This window comes from Podarcis pityusensis (genome assembly GCF_964106645.2).
Source record: "Podarcis pityusensis genome assembly, chromosome: 11".
NCBI lineage: Eukaryota > Metazoa > Chordata > Lepidosauria > Squamata > Lacertidae > Podarcis > Podarcis pityusensis.
Genome location: NC_138036.1, coordinates 14060468 through 14077778, shown reverse-complemented (window position 1 = coordinate 14077778; position 17311 = coordinate 14060468). Strand labels below are relative to the sequence as shown.

General features: G+C 42.3%; 1 protein-coding gene across 1 annotated transcript in view; it reads right to left on the bottom strand.

Moving 5' to 3' along the window:
- WDR7 (WD repeat domain 7) overlaps nucleotides 1–17311 on the bottom strand; it is a 202759-nt gene that overhangs the window by 69050 nt on the left and 116398 nt on the right. The window contains exon 21 of the mRNA XM_080972111.1: nucleotides 15822–16128. Coding sequence (XP_080828237.1) covers nucleotides 15822–16128 — 307 coding nt within the window. The remainder of the gene's footprint in view (nucleotides 1–15821; nucleotides 16129–17311) is intronic.

Below are 17311 nucleotides of genomic sequence, written 5' to 3'. Positions count from 1 at the left end.
TGATTTTTATGTTTTTTCCCTCCTACAGGCAGTTCTCAAAACCCAGCTTCTTATTTTTGTTTATTGAACAAACTGCCTGCCATATTTAGCAGCCGAGAGGTTGCCGGCCAATCAGCACATCTTCCCAGGGACCCAAATTTAACCTATTGGAGGCCAGAGTTGTTTTCAAATGGCTCTTCCTGAGACACATTAAGTGTGCGTTTTAATTTATTAAACATTTCGCTCTCAAATCATTTAAGCCTCCCCCCCCCTTATTTAAATAAAGCGCCTTGGCCCTTGAACACTAGCACATTAGTAAACACCTACTACCTGCAGACACTCTAAATATTTCTCTTGTCAACATTTATCTTGTTTAAATTGAGCTAAGGGGAGAGAGAGGGGAAAAAAGATGAACTAAACAAAAGTCACTCTGCTGCCCACTTCTCAGTCTGGACATCTTTGTTTAAGCTTTGACTTGGCTTAAATGAACGAATTAATATTGACAAAAACATCAACTAAGCTAATGAGTTGTTAGTTAAGGCAATAAACATGTCACATTAGAGTCAGCGCAGTGAAGAGGTAATTAGCCCTAGAAAAGCTCCGCTGATCGGGGCTGTTGCGATCCTTTGCTCTTAACCTTTGAGTCCATTATCTAGTGCAAGGATGAGCAGTGTCTATGCTAATGCAAATCTGCCAATACATTGGCCTTGGTACAGTAGCCAAGGACTGCATTAGCAAGGCCGTGTGATGGCTGGCGCCTTCCTATTTACCCAGTGTCTATTAACAAGTTTACATAATAGATCAAAGGATTACAATATGCTATATGTGCCGATGAATCTGCAAAATAACGCAAACAATAATGGCGCAGCACAGAATAAAGCTGGTTAATTGGCAGCTGTTTACCAAACGAGCTGACTATCCTTGGGAACCTTTGGCAATTTGAGTCTTCCTTGCTATGGTTTTTGATTACGTCCAAATAATACCCAAGTGTTCCTTTCTGAATGGAATTTGGAGGGGGGGGGGAGAGATGAATTTCCCCAGAACTAATAAATGATGTTTAGATTAAAAGATCTGTATACAAGCCCCAATTTAATTATAAATCCTGTAAAGTAAAAGGAAGTGTTAACCCCTATAGATTTAACCAGTGCAACTTCAAGAACATGGCATACAGATTTCAGTCATTATCTTCTTCAGTGAAATTATTAGCAACAATTCAGTATGCCAAGTTTTAATGAATCAAAATATGGAGAGCAAGGTAAGTCTGTAACACCTCTGGATTCGGTACTTGACTACATTATCTCTCTCTCTCTCTCTCTCTCTCTCTCTCTCTCTCCACCCACCGACATCTCAGCCATCCTCCCCTTTCATAAAATCTAGTAAACCACCAATTTGCTTAAATGACTTACAGAGATTCCCAACGTGGCTCACCAAAAGTTAAAATTACAGTAAAACAAAAACAAAACAAAACACCAAAACAGTAAAATAAAACAATTAAAGCCAGAATATTTTAAAAAGCTACAGAAATGGAAAAACAACAATAGGCAGCACAAAAGCAGCACATATAAGAGCGAAGTAGAGCATGTGATCCAAGGGCCATGTTAAGCTTCTCCACCCCTGTAAACGGCAGCCAATAAACTGGAGTGGGGACACTGAAGCTTGCAACACAAGGCCTCCACATCAAATGTTTTAGTCTGACATCAAAGGGAAGGGAATTAGAAAGGAGACAAGGAGCTGCTGCTCTTGGCCCAGCCATATAACTTCTGTAATCATAGAAGCTTTATTTAGAAACAATGCTGAGTCAAACTCTTCTCTGCTGACCCAAACTTTTATAGAAGGGGAAATTTGTGGATCTCCAAAAGCTGTTGGACCACATCAGCCCTAACCAGCCCGGCCAATGGTCTGGAATGATGGGAGTTGTGGTCCAACACTGGGAGTGTCACAGGTTCTACATCCCAGTTATGGGATGGGCATGGGTTAAGAACTTAATTCATTTTGGAGGTCTGTTCTTAACCTGAAACTGTTCTTAACCTGAAGTACCACTTTAGCTAATGGGGCCTCCCGCTGCTGCTGCACCGCCGGAGCATGATTTCTGTTCTCATCCTGAAGCAAAGTTCTTAACCCGAGGTACTATTTCTAGGTTAGAGGAGTCTGTAACCTGAAGCGTCTGTAACCTGAAGTGTCTGTAACCCGAGGTACCACTGTACTCCATATATCAGATATCTTTCATACCAGCCTACACCAAACCACATCCTACTGACCAACTCTCCTAATATGCAGTTCAAAGCCTGGTTGTGTTAGCTTTAGCCATGGTGGAAAAATCCCTGATGTTGGGAAAGATGGAGGGCACAAGGAGAAGGGGACGACAGAGGACGAGATGGTTGGACAGTGTTCTCAAAGCTACCAGCATGAGTTTGACCACACTGCGGGAGGCAGTGGAAGACAGGAGTGCCTGGCGTGCTCTGGTCCATGGGGTCACAAAGAGTTGGACACAACTAAATGACTAGACAACAACAACATCACTCAGGCATGAAAACATCTGGTGAGAGGGTACTCACTCCAGGAAGAGGCTGTGGGAAATGAAGCTCAAAATCCCAGTCTCTTAACTGCAGTTGAGAAGACCTCCCTCGCTTTGCTAAGCCCTAGCCAGCCTATTTCCTATAATCCTCTAGAAAACTAGTTTTAACCTTTGCTGATTTTTGTCGCTATCACCTAAAATGAAACTTAAATATGTGCTCATAAGTGCAAATATACGAGATAAAATCTTGACTTTTTGAACCCCAGGGGAAGACTCCAATTGATTTCAAGATTTCACCCAAAGCCCTTTATGTTCTACCAATGAAATTAATAAAACAGTAAGAGATTACTTTATTACTTTAATTGTTTTATTAAAAGAGGCTTAAGATCCGTCTCTTTAGTTGCCTGCCAGCTTTTTATGGCTTTACTGTAAAAAGGAGCAAGGGTATACGTTTTAAAGGTGGCTTATCCCATTTTTGCTACAAGAGCATTACTGGGCATGCTTGCAAATGAAGATTTCTGGTGCATTCCCCCCCCCAAAAAAAACCTGTAAATAAATATTGGGGCTCAGTGAAGAATAAAATGAAGACAAATAGGATGCTAGCAATATGTTTTTCAAAATCCTGCTCCGTTAATCCTGCTCTTGTATCTTGAATGGGTCCAAAAAATTTTGTTTGCTGTTATGCAAGGCCTGTGAAAGTTGAACTCCAATCACTACTGTAGTCAATTAGCTGTAGTCAATTAGTTAAAGAAGTCATTTCATTTAGAGAGCGGGGGGGGGGGGTGTCTAAATACATTTAGACCCAAACAAGGAGCCCAGATTTAGAACATTTTCCTCAAGGAGAGAAAGAAAATAAGCCACAAGCACTAGGGAACATTAACAAAGTTGTGAAGTATATGAATACTATGTTAGCCTTGGTTTCCTGTACTTTCTAATGGACATCCTTGTAAATGAAACTTTGCAGGATGACCACTGCATCACTCAAACAATGACATATGCTGCTGTCTCACTCCCCCCCCCCCCCCCCGCGCGCAGATTCTGGATACAGTGGTACCTCTGGTTACGTACTTAATTCGTTCCGGAGGTCCGTTCTTAACCTGAAACTGTTCTTAACCTGAAGCACCACTTTAGCTAATGGGGCCTCCCGCTGCTGCCGCGCCGCAGGAGCACAATTTCTGTTCTCATCCTGAAGCAAAGTTCTTAACCTGAGGTAATATTTCTGGGTTAGCAGAGTCTGTAACCTGAAGCGTATGTAACCTGAAGCGTATGTAACCCGAGGTACCACTGTACTTTCAACTGGAGATCAAAAGAAGGGGGATTTAAGTTAGCTGGGGTTAAGACTGAGAGGAGAGCTTTAAAGCAGAGCTAGGTATTATAGGAGAGTCAGAACTGTCAACGAAAATAGAAGACCAATGCCTGTTGTTGCACTTTGTGTGACCATGCAACCACTGAAGGGAGAGGTTTGTGGAAACATGAAGTGAGATGTCAAATTATTTCCATGCTTCTTGTCCAATGTCCACTTTCACCCTTGAAGACACTTGGTCACAATTCTTCGGTCTGCATGGTATTAACTTGTCTCCTTTAAATGCAATGGATCCAAGGCAATTAGTTATTTTCAGTCTGATGTGGGATACAATATTTATCCCCCCCCCCCCCCCGCTTCTGGTAGCACAGTACTGACCCACAGATAGCATTTTTTGCATAAGGAGACATGCATTAGTTTATGTTGTCTGTCCTGCCTCCATCCACCATTCCTTGGAATGTATCAAATCAGAAAGTCTTCCCAAACACTAATTGGCCCTGCCTCTCAGAAAGAGAGCCAGATATTCAGGAGAGGTCAAAGATGAGCCCAGGAATCTGCTGTGCCATAAAAGAGGCCCAGTATCCACTTAGTGACTGCCAGAAGCAAGGAGTTGGAAATCACCTCTTTTCAAGAAGCCTGGGCTTATGCAACTTCTATTCCTTCTCCATTCTTGCTCTAGTATAAATGGATTTGAACATAAGCTCTGCTTTCACCATTGACCATGATGCACCTTCCAACTGTCAGGACTCTTGCTAGCCTGAAGAATGGGCCCTGCTGCCTTCTTTGCTTATGTTGACCAAGGATATCAGAAAACCGGAAGTGGGCATCCCATGTGTTTTATCTATTTATTTATTACATCTCCAAGGAGATTCTGCAAATACTCATGTCTGTGTTATATAAAGACATTAGCACATGGGAAATTTTTAGGTAGCTGGAAGTCATATTGGTCTGGGAAAGGGAAACAGATACATTTGGCAAATTTATATGATTTTTTTATACAGCGCAATTAGCATATGCAGTAATGTTAGAAAGGGACAAGCCTTTGCCCAGAGGAGCTAATTTGCCTTCAGTGGTACAGAAATCAAGAGCAGAGAATGGGAACAAAGCAAAGAAAATGCTGACAAGTCACAGCCTATACACATTTTGGAGTCCGCCAACAATTCCTGGGAGAAGAGAATGGATTGCCAATTTAAACACATGGCCATGAAACATGGCAATGGAAATTTGTACTTACATATGAAATGAGTGCAGATCCTTCAAGTGCCCGTATTTTCCAGAGATGGTCCCAGTTTTAAAGAAGCCATCCCAGTTTCTGATTTGATCCCAGACCCATAATGTCCCACTTTTCCTTAGGACATCCCTATTTTCATTGGAGAAATGCTGGAGGGTATGGAGTTATGCCACCCCTGAGCCAAGGAGATAAGTAATTGTACAATATTTAGAAGACATCTGAAGGCAGCCCTGTATAGGGAAGTTTTTTAAAAATATGTTTAATGTTTTATTATGTTTGTTATATATGTTGGAAGCCACCCAGAATGGCTGGGGCAACTCAGTCAGATGGGTGGGGTATAATATTTTAGGACGTCCCTGTTTTCATTTGAGAATGTTGGGAGGATATGCGAGTGCTGTTTTTTAGCTTTGAGAAAGCAAACACGCAAGCAGGGCATCACATCTTTGGATCTGCCTCTTCTCCCTGGCCAGCTGAAATTGTTGGTAAACACTCTGCCCAAGGTATCACCACTAAAGCAGATCAAGACATTGGCAGAGAGGAACAGGCCTCTTTCAGCAAAGACCCTGAGGCTTTGGAACAAGCCTGCCAGATGAGGCTCACTATTGTACTTCATTGTTTGACATACTATGATTTTTTAAAAATATATCTCATCTGCCAGAGTTTGTAAATAAAGCTGGGTTTTTTTTAAAGAAGAAAGAGTTAGAGCGATAAAAAGGAATATTCTGCCAATCAGTTCTGCCAAGAATTTTCATGGTTTTCAAAAACATGTTCCCAAATGTCTACCTGTGAACCTTTGAGTGAGCCGATGATCCATATGCATTTTTAGAGAAAAACAGAGGTCAACGTCAGTGAGATCTCTCAATCACAGATGCTAAAAAGAAAATAATTCCAGCTTTTTTTAAAAGAAAGAAAGAAATGCATTTGATCTCGATAATTGGGGAATCAAGATATTCAGCAATTTAAGGCTAGCGACAAAGCATGTTGATCTAATACTGCTGACCTAGACGGAGTGGGAATGAACACAGCTGCTTCATCAATAGTTCTACATGATAGCAGTGAGAGGGCTCAACGTGTAAGATGGCAGCAATCAACTTGTGTGTGTCATCTTTTATAGCATTAAGATGCACATGGTTCCTTCAGACCTGTGGATGCCTTAATCAAATATACAAGGATGCAGAAAGCAGCAACATCACTCTCTGGGCAGGGATGGGAGAACAACACACGTGCACATTTGTGTTATACAGGCAGTAAAATGCATTTAAATCAGCCCAATCGCTAATAAAATTGCCCACAAAGAAAGAGAAAAGAATTAGAACAACGGGTTTGCCAATCTTCTCTGTCTAACTCTGGCCTAGTTAAACTGACCTAACAATGCTATTTTTCTTCCTCTCAAAATCTGCAGTGGGTGAATCAAATGTGAAAGCAAGATCAATTCCGTTCCAAGACAGTAAATGAGCTTTAGCTCAGTCTTGTTTCAATTTATGGAGAGAATCCAACTATACCAGCTTTAAGTGTATTCTTAGACCAGCTATGAAACTATATTAAAGTGCTATGGAAACAGTAAACAATTGTTATTTTCCACCTATATTTGTTTATAATCTAGAAGTGCGCGAAGGAAATAACTGTGACCCTTCCCCCCCCAAGCATGCATCAGATTTTATATCTGCATTTCTAGTTAAAATTAATTTCACAGGGCTATTAAAATGGTCATTTAAAATGGTCAATATTGAAAACAGTATATAATTAGAACTGCAGCAAAACCTGATAGCCTGTTAAAAACCAGGAATTTAGCAGTTTCCCATGTGAATATTAACTTCAGTGTGCTGTAATTATCTTACCGTGTCAAATTAATATAAATGTTTGTACTGTAAGTTAAAAGCTGAAAAAATGGACCACTGAAATAAAGAAATTAACTACTATTAACTTCAGCAGAATATGAACTGTACCACTCATATTTAATACCTATCAACCATATTCTACCTTACATGGAAACTAACATGTCTAAATCCTAAACCAGAGTTCTGTTCTCAATGCTATCACACTTAACAAGAAGAAACTCATATTCAGCAAACAATGTTATTAGCATCTGTCTGCCTCAAGTGACAATGGAGTGCACCTCTGAGGGTGAATTCAAACCAATGTGTCAGCAGCATCCAAGTGACTTCCCCGGGGTGCAAGTCTGGGCAGTATGTATGGAAGTCCTGGGCTGCCCAGATGACAAGACCTCCCTCTCGGCCTTGCTGATGTGGTCCAAAGGAAAGCAGAGCAATATGTTGGGTACCCAACCATCTTAGGGACTCCACTCAGGATCTGTGTAGGGTTTACTCCTTAGCCTTTTCTTCTCCCAAAGATATCCCAAAAGGCAGCGGAGGTTTAGGGTCAGAGTTTTCCTTCTCCTAGATAGCCTACCTTCCCAGGTTGACAGGCTCCACCTGCCCCTAATTTTCCTCAACAGCATGTGCAGAAGGCAAACCCTTAAAACGGCTCAAATGCAGTTGCTTTGAACACAGTAGACAATGCTTATGCCCATAGTGTTGGAGAACCTGGTTAAATAATAATAATAATAATAATAATAATAATAATAGTAATAGTAATTTATTATTTATACTCCGCCCATCTGGCTGAGTTTCCCCAGCCACTCTGGGCGGCTTCCAATCAAATGTTAAAAACAATACAGCATTAAATATTAAAACCTTCCCTAAACAGGGCTGCCTTCACATGTCTTTTAAAGATAAGATAGCTACTTATTTCCTTGACATCTGATGGGAGGGCGTTCCACAGGGCGGGCGCCACTACCGAGAAGGCCCTCTGTCTGGTTCCCTGTAACCTCACTTCTTGCAATGAGGGAACCGCCAGAAGGCCCTCGGTGGTGGATCTCAGTGTCCGAGCTGAACGATGGGGGTGGAGACGCTCCTTCAGGTATACAGGATGGAAACACTGTTGGAGCACGCTACTGTCAGTACAGAAAGCCACCTTGAGGGAGCACATCTAATTAGTTTCAAAGCTGACCTTGAAGGTGGGACCAGGCACAATGACAAATAGGGGATCACTTCACAAAGTGGAAATACTGTTTGGAATCCACCATCTTCACCATAACTTGTAATTATGGAAATACATGATGTAGCGCCATCACTTCACACACTTATCACCAACGCTGCCCTAGCAGCTAACGTTGTGGATCTCCCTTGCAGATCTCTTGGGTTCTGTATAGCTCTATTCAATTTGCATGAGTCCAGTCCCTGATGTATGATGGTGTCAATTCCAAATTCTCTTTTAATCTGCCTTGGTTCCTGTCTTCTCTGTGCTTGCAGAGTATTTGGCTGTGATTGGGAAATGTATGAGGAGGGCAAGTTGATTAGGGCTTAATGCAGACAGGCCTTTCCCATTGCTCAGAGACACCGCAAAGCTTTCATTGGGGCTTGGTCAGTTACCAGGGTTAAACCTTTAATGGGCGTGCCTGATTTGTTGCGTCCGTTGTGTTTTAAACTGCATTACATGCGACTCAGGCATGTTGGAAATAAACAACACATTTGGAAAAAGCTCAACATCCACACTGCCCGATAATAAATTTTGAGACATGACACTGACTGAGTTGAAGTGCAAAATGCTCATCATTAATAGGTATATTGATGGCACATGGTTGGAAAAATACACTGCTTTAATGACCGAACAGAGTATTTTCATATTCAGGACAGAAGAGTCATTCAGATTTATCAGCCCATTAACTTTATAAACATAGCATTAGCTGCTGCTTAGGTGTGATGTGGTGAATCTGTAATGAGAAATTCTTTACGTGGCATTTTATAATTAAATATCTCATGAACCATTTGTAAGGTCAACAGAGATTAATGCGAGATGTCAGGCAAGGTCACTGTGTGAATTCCTAAAGAATCACATCCTTCCTTACAGAGCAGAAATATCACAATTAATTGGCATTAAAAACAACAGCAGCAAGCATGTGATAAGAGTTTTACATCTTATCATAGTAAATCAATGATACTTATCAAAATGAGCTACTTTCTAATTGTTATTGCAATTTAAACTGCTGGAGGGACAACACACATTCCGGCTGCAGACTCTTTCCTCCCTGCTCATTATTTTAGATCAGGCATCCTTCACCTTGATCATACTAAGGTTGTGTTTTCACTGAGGATGATCTGAATTTCCACAATATTTGTGTTTATTACATATTGTTCCTCCTCCTAAGAGCTTAAAGTGGTTTACATTTGGTCCTTGGGAGAGAGGACCAGCTCAGTGGAAGAGCTCCTGCTTGGGAAGTGGGGTTCTACATGAGATCCTGGAGAGATGCTGCTGTTCAAAACAGGCAATACTGACTTAGGTGGATCGATGATATGACTTCAGTTTCAGATGTTCTGAAGTGATCTCCCAGCGTGGCCGGACTGGCAGAGAGAGGGGTCATCAAAGGACAAAATAGGTGATGGCAGAGACATTACTCTGATGAAAGGTGGGGCATTAAGCACCATACAAGAAAGTCCGTCCCCCAGTGGTGTGTTAGTTAGCAAAAGACAATAGCAGAGTTGGGAGGAGGAGGTTGCCAGGGGACGTGATACAGAGGACTTCTTGAACCTTCAAGAGAAGGTACCCTCAAAATCAGCGTTCAGCACCTACTACCTTCTTGAAATTCCACCACCTGAGGTGTCTGTGGTGCCAAAACCTTTCTGAAGAGGTCATATTGCCTTCTTCAGGCTCTGAAGACTTCAGCTAAGCTTCTAAAACAGGCAGGGACCCTTTATGAGTAGAGGCTCTACTCCCCAGGGGCAGGGCTAGCTGCCAATCTTACTGTTCATTCTGGGTTTCCTGGTTGCTGAAGTAACGCCATAACCTGCCTCCATTTTCACCTTTTGTTTTGCCTGACCTCACCTATCTGGACCTACTTTCTTCTTTGACAACTTAGCCTTTTTGGAAATTCATCTCTGCTTGACCAGACCTTGTTTACTGGATCCTGGCCTGGAACAATGGTGTGTCTCCTTTCAGCCCTGGACTTTGTGTCTACTACATGCACTCGCCCAGGCTAGATGTTCACAATCAGCACTTAGGACAACCCTAGTATTGAAATTCACATGACAGTTGTTCATAGGGAAGGTTACCACGTTTTCTTCACTGCACATTCCAAGGACAGGTCTTCGTGGTTTGCCAAACAACTAAGTCAAGATGAAGCCAATTGTATGAGGGATCCCTTCACATGACTTGGGTGTATACACGTGGCAAAAGAGAAGCAACACGGTTTTTGGGGGGTGGGGTGGGGTGGGGAGGAAAGGTCACCTGAATCCTCCTTTAATTAATTCTTCAAACAGGGCCTAATTGCTAAGAGGTTGGTTTTTTTTAACGTCAAGCAATTATGAAGACTAGTTCAGAATGACAATTCATCTTCTGAATTCTCAGCAGTACTCAGGGATATGAATAAGCATTCAAGTATTTATGGTTTGCGTGCTGAAACTCGTTTACAGAATGAACCTGGTCTACTACAAGTATTATCCAAAGTTCACATGAGATAAGGGGCAGCCTGATTTCAATCCCAAAGGGACTTGCGGTATCATATATTTGCAGTTGTGTTGGAGAGAGAGAGAACTTCTGCTCCTCCTTATGAGGGAGCAGCACTCAAGGGAAAAGGCAAAGGGGTCAACAAATGTGATTATAGAGAGGCAACACTCAGTCTCTCAGAGAACTACAATTAATGATAAGTAACCTCACTCTCCCCTTCATGGATCACTGCCTTGCCGTGGCGAAGGGGCTTGAATAACTCATAGAAGCTATGAACTATGCTGAGCAGGGCACCCAAGATGAACAGGTCATAGTGGAGAGTTTTGACCAAACGTGATCCACCTGGAGGAGGAACCGGCAAGCCACTCCAGTATCCCTGCCAAGAAAACTCCATGGACAAAGACAACAGGCATATAAAAGTTATGACACTGGAAGATGAGCCCCTCAGGTTGGAAGGTGTCCAACATGCTACTGGGGAAGAGCGGAGGACAAGTACAAGTAGATCCAGAGCTGATGAAGCGGCTTGGCCAAAGCCGAAAGGACGCTCAGTTGCGGATATGCCCGGAAGCGAAAGGAAAGTCCAATGCTGTAAAGAAAAATACTGCATAGGAACCTGGAATGTAAGAACCATGAATCTGGGTAAGTTGGATGTGGTAAAAAATGAGATGGCAAGAATAAATATTGACATCCTGGGCATCAGTGAACTAAAATGGACGGGAATGGGCGAATTCAGTTCGGATGACTATCATATCTACTACTGTGGGCAAGAAACCTGTAAAAGAAATGGAGTGTTCCTCATAGTCAACAAAAGAGTGGTGAAAGCTGTACTGGGATGCAATCTCAAAAATGATAGAATGATCTCGATACGAATCCAAGGCAGACCTTTTAACATCACAGTAATCCAAGTTTATGCACCAACTACTGGTGCTGAAGAAACTGAAATTGACCAGTTCTATGAAGACTTACAAGACCTTATAGAAGTGACACCAAAGAAGGATGTTCTTCTCATTATAGGGGATTGGAATGCTAAAGTAGGGAATCAAGAGATAAAAGGAACAACTGGCAAGTTTGGCCTTGGAGATCAAAACGAAGCAGGGCAAAGGCTAATAGAGTTCTGTCAAGAGAACAAGCTGGTCATCACAAACACGCTTTTCCAACAACACAAGAGACGACTCTACACATGGACATCACCAGATGGGCAACATCGAAATCAGATTGATTATATTCTCTGCAGCCAAAGATGGAGAAGCTCTATACAGTCAGCAAAAACAAGACCTGGAGCTGACTGTGGCTCAGATCATCAGCTTCTTATAGCAAAATTCAAGCTTAAACTGAAGAAAGTAGGAAAAATCACTGGGCCGGTAAGATACAATCTAAACCAAATCCCTTATGAATACACAGTGGAAGTGAGGAACAGGTTTAAGGATTTAGATTTGCTGGACAGAGTGCCTGAAGAACTATGGATGGAGGCTCACAACATTATACAGGAGGCAGCAACTAAAACCATCCCAATGAAAAAGAAATGCAAGAAAGCAAAGTGGCTGTCCAACGAGGCCTTACAAATAGCGGGGGAGAGAAGGCAAGCAAAATGCGAGGGAGATAGTGAAAGATACAGGAAATTGAATGCAGATTTCCAAAGAATAGCAAGGAGAGACAAGAAGGCCTTCTTAAACGAGCAATGCAAAGAAATAGAGGAAAACAACAGAATGGGAAGAACCAGAGATCTGTTCAAGAAAATCGGAAATATGAAAGGAACATTTAGTACAAAGATTACCATAATAAAGGACAAAAGTTGTAAGGACCTAACAGAAGGAGAAGACATCAAGAAGAGGTGGCAAGAATACACAGAGGAATTATACCAGAAAGATATGGATGTCTCGTATACCCCAGGTAGTGTGGTTGCTGACCTTGAGCCAGACATCCTGGAGAGTGAAGTCAAATGGGCCTTAGAAAGCACTGCAAATAACAAGGCCAGTGGAAGTGATGGTATTCCAGCTGAACTATTTAAAATTTTTAAAGATGATGCTGTTAAGGTGCTACACTCAATATGCCAGCAAGTTTGGAAAACTCAGCAGTGGCCAGAGGATTGGAGAAGATCAGTCTACATCCCAATCCCAAAGAAGGGCAGTGCCAAAGAACGCTCCAACTACCGCACAATTTCACTCATTTCACACGCTAGCAAGGTTATGGTTAAAATTCTACAAGGAAGGCTCAAGCAGTATGTGGACCGAGAACTCCCAGAAGTGCAAGCTGGATTTAGAAGAGGCAGAGGAACCAGAGACCAAATTGCAAACATGAGCTGGATTATGGAGAAAGCTAGAGAGTTCCAGAAAGACATCTACTTCTGCTTCATTGACTATGCAAAAGCCTTTGACTGTGTCGACCACAGCAAACTATGGCAAGTTCTTAAAGAAATGGGAGTGCCTGATCACCTCATCTGTCTCCTGAGAAATCTCTATGTGGGACAAGAAGCTACAGTTAGAACTGGATATAGAACAACTGACTGGTTCAAAATTGGGAAAGGAGTACGACAAGGCTGTATACTGTCTCCCTGCTTATTTAACTTATATGCAGAATTCATCATGCGAAAGGCTGGGCTGGATGAATCCGAAGCCGGAATTAAGATTGCCGGAAGAAATATCGACAACCTCAGATATGCAGATGACACAACCTTGATGGCAGAAAGTGAGGAGGAATTAAAGAACCTTTTATTGAGGGTGAGAGGAGAGCGCAAAATATGGTCTGAAGCTCAACATCAAAAAAACGAAGATCATGGCCACTGGTCCCATCACCTCCTGGCAAATAGAAGGGGAAGAAATGGAGGCAGTGAGAGATTTTACTTTCTTGGGCTCCATGATAACTGCAGATGGTGACAGCAGTCACGAAATTAAAAGACGCCTGCTTCTTGGGAAAAAAGCAATGACAAACCTTGACAGCATCTTAAAAAGTAGAGACATCACCTTGCCAACAAAAGTCCGTATAGTAAAAGCTATGGTTTTCCCAGTAGTGATGTATAGAAGTGAGAGCTGGACCATAAAGAAGGCTGATCGCCGAAGAATTGATGCTTTTGAATTATGGTGCTGGAGGAGACTCTTGAGAGTCGCATGAACTGCAAAAAGATCAAACGTATCCATTCTTAAGGAAATCAGCCCTGAGTGCTCACTGGAAGGACAGATCGTGAAGCTGAGGCTCCAATACTTTGGCCACCTCATGAGAAGAGAAGACTCCCTGGAAAAGACCCTGATGCTGGGAAAGATGGAGGGCACAAGGAGAAGGGGACGACAGAGGATGAGATGGTTGGATGGTGTTCTTGAAGGTACCAGTATGAGTTTGATCAAACTGCGGAAGGCAGTGGAGGACAGGAGTGCCTGGCGTGCTCTGGTCCATGGGGTCACGAAGAGTTGGACACGACTAAACGACTAAACAACAACAACAACAACCTCACTCTGTCAATATGTTCTTTGTGCATTTCCATTGTGGAGGAAGAACCTGGATGACAGTGTGTAAACCTCAACAAAACAGACTGTTTGGCTCTTATGTTAGGCCTGCCCCAGAATATAAGCATGGAATTGCAGGAGGTGAAATGTAAATTTCTGAATTAAACCTCTACCGCCTCTTTTTTTCAACAGTGGAGATGCTGTCAAAAAGACCTTTTTTGGGTGCTAATGGTGAAATAAAGGTTCTGATATTGCTATGAAAGCACGTTAAGATACACTGGTGTTCAGATACAAAACATGAAGCAAAGTAAAATAAAAGTTTTTCCAAGAGGCCAGGTCGTATATTATATTTTGAAAATCATAACAGGAAGTGCACTGATTTAAAGTCCCACTTCAGATTTCAAAAAATATTAAAATTCATGGGATGAATGTGAGAGTGCACAAAGTATGATGACAAAGCAGAATGAAGACTTTCCAGTGAAATAGTCTTTATAAACAGTTGTTCCCATCCTACTTTTCACCTTCACTTATTGACAATGGGAAGAAGGGAGGTGTGGCAGTCATGGGTACAAAGAACACAGAAGGATTATTAGAATTGCAACGCTGGATTTAAACTCAACTAAGTGGTGTCTGCATTAAGAATTAAGCATGAGACAAAGGTATATCTGGAAAGAAAGTATACACGAGACCCAAGAGCACTCAGCCTTATTAGATTCAATGCAATGAAAGAGTATTACTGTAACCTTTAGGAATTCATCCAAGGCCACTGGTTTGTGGAACCATTCTGGTAATCACCTACAATATTCATAAACTAGGGGAATAAAAAAATGAGTAACTTCTCTGAGGTTTGGATGGTCACCCAAAGCATTTTTGAATAATTAACTTTACATTTCAGTTTTGCTATTAATACATCGCTAGTAAAAAAAAGTGGGATTGTAAATTCTTGATCCAGCTCCCACCCCACCCCCCACCCCAAGGATAAAAGGAGCAAAGTGAGAGTTGCAGAAAAAGGACACGAAAAAATTGCTGCAGAAAAGGACATGAAAGCATTCAATGAAAACATGGGAGGGGTAAATGAACAAAAGGAGGGATAGTCCAGAAAAGACAGTGCTGCCTGAGCTAATGGCGACAAACTAGGGACAAATTTAGGGGGGAAACTACCTGTTGTTGTTTTTTAAGGCATTTTAGAGTGGTCTTCCTGGATCAGTTCTAAGACTACTAAGAGAATGTGAATAGTTCCTGTGTTTGGGTAGCAAAGATAGGTTTTCAACAGCTCCCAGATATGCCCACACATATACATGGGGCTATGATCATTAAAGGGACGCGGGTGGCACAGAGCCTAGGACTTGCCGATCAGAAGGTCGGCGGTCCGAATCCCCGCGACGGGGTGAGCTCCCGTTGCTCGGTCCCTGCTCCTGCCAACCTAGCAGTTTGAAAGCACGTCAAAGTGCAAGTAGATAAATAGGTACCACTCTGGCGGGAAGGTAAACGCCGTTTCCGTGCACTGCTCTGGTTCGCCAGAAGTGGCTTAGTCATGCTGGCCACATGACCCGGAAGCTCTATGCCAGCTCCCTCGGCCAATAAAGCGGGATGAGCGTCGCAACCCCAGAGTCGGCCACGACTGGACCTAATGGTTTACCTTTACCTTTATGATCATTAAACAGTGTCTCAGACCTGTGACCCTTCAGAACCCTTGGAAGTTCCTTGGGATGAAATAGTCTAAAATCAAAAGCTTCCATTTTGGATTTCGTCCTCTGGTGCATGGAGGAGGAGTAGGGTGGTGGTGTGTGTGTGAACCAGTGGCTCTCTGCATCTTGGTTCTCATGGCAGGAAGCCAGGCTTTCCCATTGTTACTGAAATGGGCCATATAACAGAATAGAATAGCATATATTTCGCCATACAGCTTGCATCAAGGGGGAGTGGGAAGAGAGAAACTTACAAGTATGCCTCGCCAGAGAATAGTTGGATCCACCACTCGTTGAGCCAAACCCTTCGGGAATTTGGCTAGAGCTGCGCGGCCTGGTCAGCAACTTCGGAGGTTCAATTTCTGCTCCAAACTCTGCTCCAATTACTCCTAGCAAAACTATAGCAGTAGCTTGCTTTCGCCTCTCTTCGTACGACATAGATATTTTTTTCATTTGCGGAAATCCAGACAGAGAACCTGAAACACAACACAAAGAGCATTAGGACGGGTGGTTCATAAACTGTTCTAACTCCAGCAACTCTGGTGGTCCTTTCACTGTGCAAAGAATTTAAATACACGTCTTATGACTCCTTTTACTATTCATTTTTTTAAAAAGTGGTATAGTAGTCACAGCCTTGTTCTCCAAATACTTGCTGTGCAACCAATGAAACACATGGTATATGGTGGTGCTCCAACAGTTGTGTTAAGGCGATGTATAATAAAAACAATTAAAAACAGTTTTTAAAAACAGAAAACACATTTGAAACAAAACTGAAACCATACAAAATAGTAACTTGTGGCAAAAACTTATTTATCTACCTGGGAAAGCCTGTTGGAACAAAAATATATTCAATTGTTTCTGGAAGGTACAGATAGTGGACATCTCTCATATGCTAACAGGAATCCTAATCCAGAATGCAACAGTTAGACTGGTGCCTGGGAGTGGCCGCCAGGACCATATAAACACTGGTCCTAAAGGATCTACATTGGCTCCCAGTATGTTTCCAAGCACAGTTCAAAGTGTTGGTGCTGACCTTTAAAGCCCTAAATGGCCTCGGTCCAGTATACCTGAAGGAACGTCTCCATCGTTCAGCCCAGAAACTGAGTTCCAGCTCCAAAGGCCTTTTGGTGGTTTCCTCACTCTGAGAAGTGAATTTACAGGGAACCAGGCAAAGGGCCTTTTTGGTAGTGGTGCCCACCCTGTGGAACACCCTCCCATCAGAGTCAAGAAGATAAATAACTATATGACTTTTTGAAGACATCTGAAGGCAGCCCTGTATAGGGAATTTTTAAATGTATTGTGATTTATTGTAGGGTACATATAATAAATTCATCATCATCATCATTATCATATTGCCCCAGTCACTCTGGGTGGCTCCCAACAAAATATTAAAAACATTTCCCTGGGCAGGGCTGCCTTCAGATGTCTTTGAAAAGCCAAATAGTTGTTTCACCAAATGAAATATATGGATTTATGTTTTCCTGCACCCTGTTATGGCAGTACATTATAAATGCTGGGACGCATTTATAACAAGAAAGGCTAGACAGTTACCCAACTGGAAAAGTTCCCTCTCCTTTGCATTAAGTTTCACTTTCTAGGTTACACTGGCCTAGGGGTCAAGGTCACAGAAGGGTTGGAGCACGCAATCCCTTGCTGCCT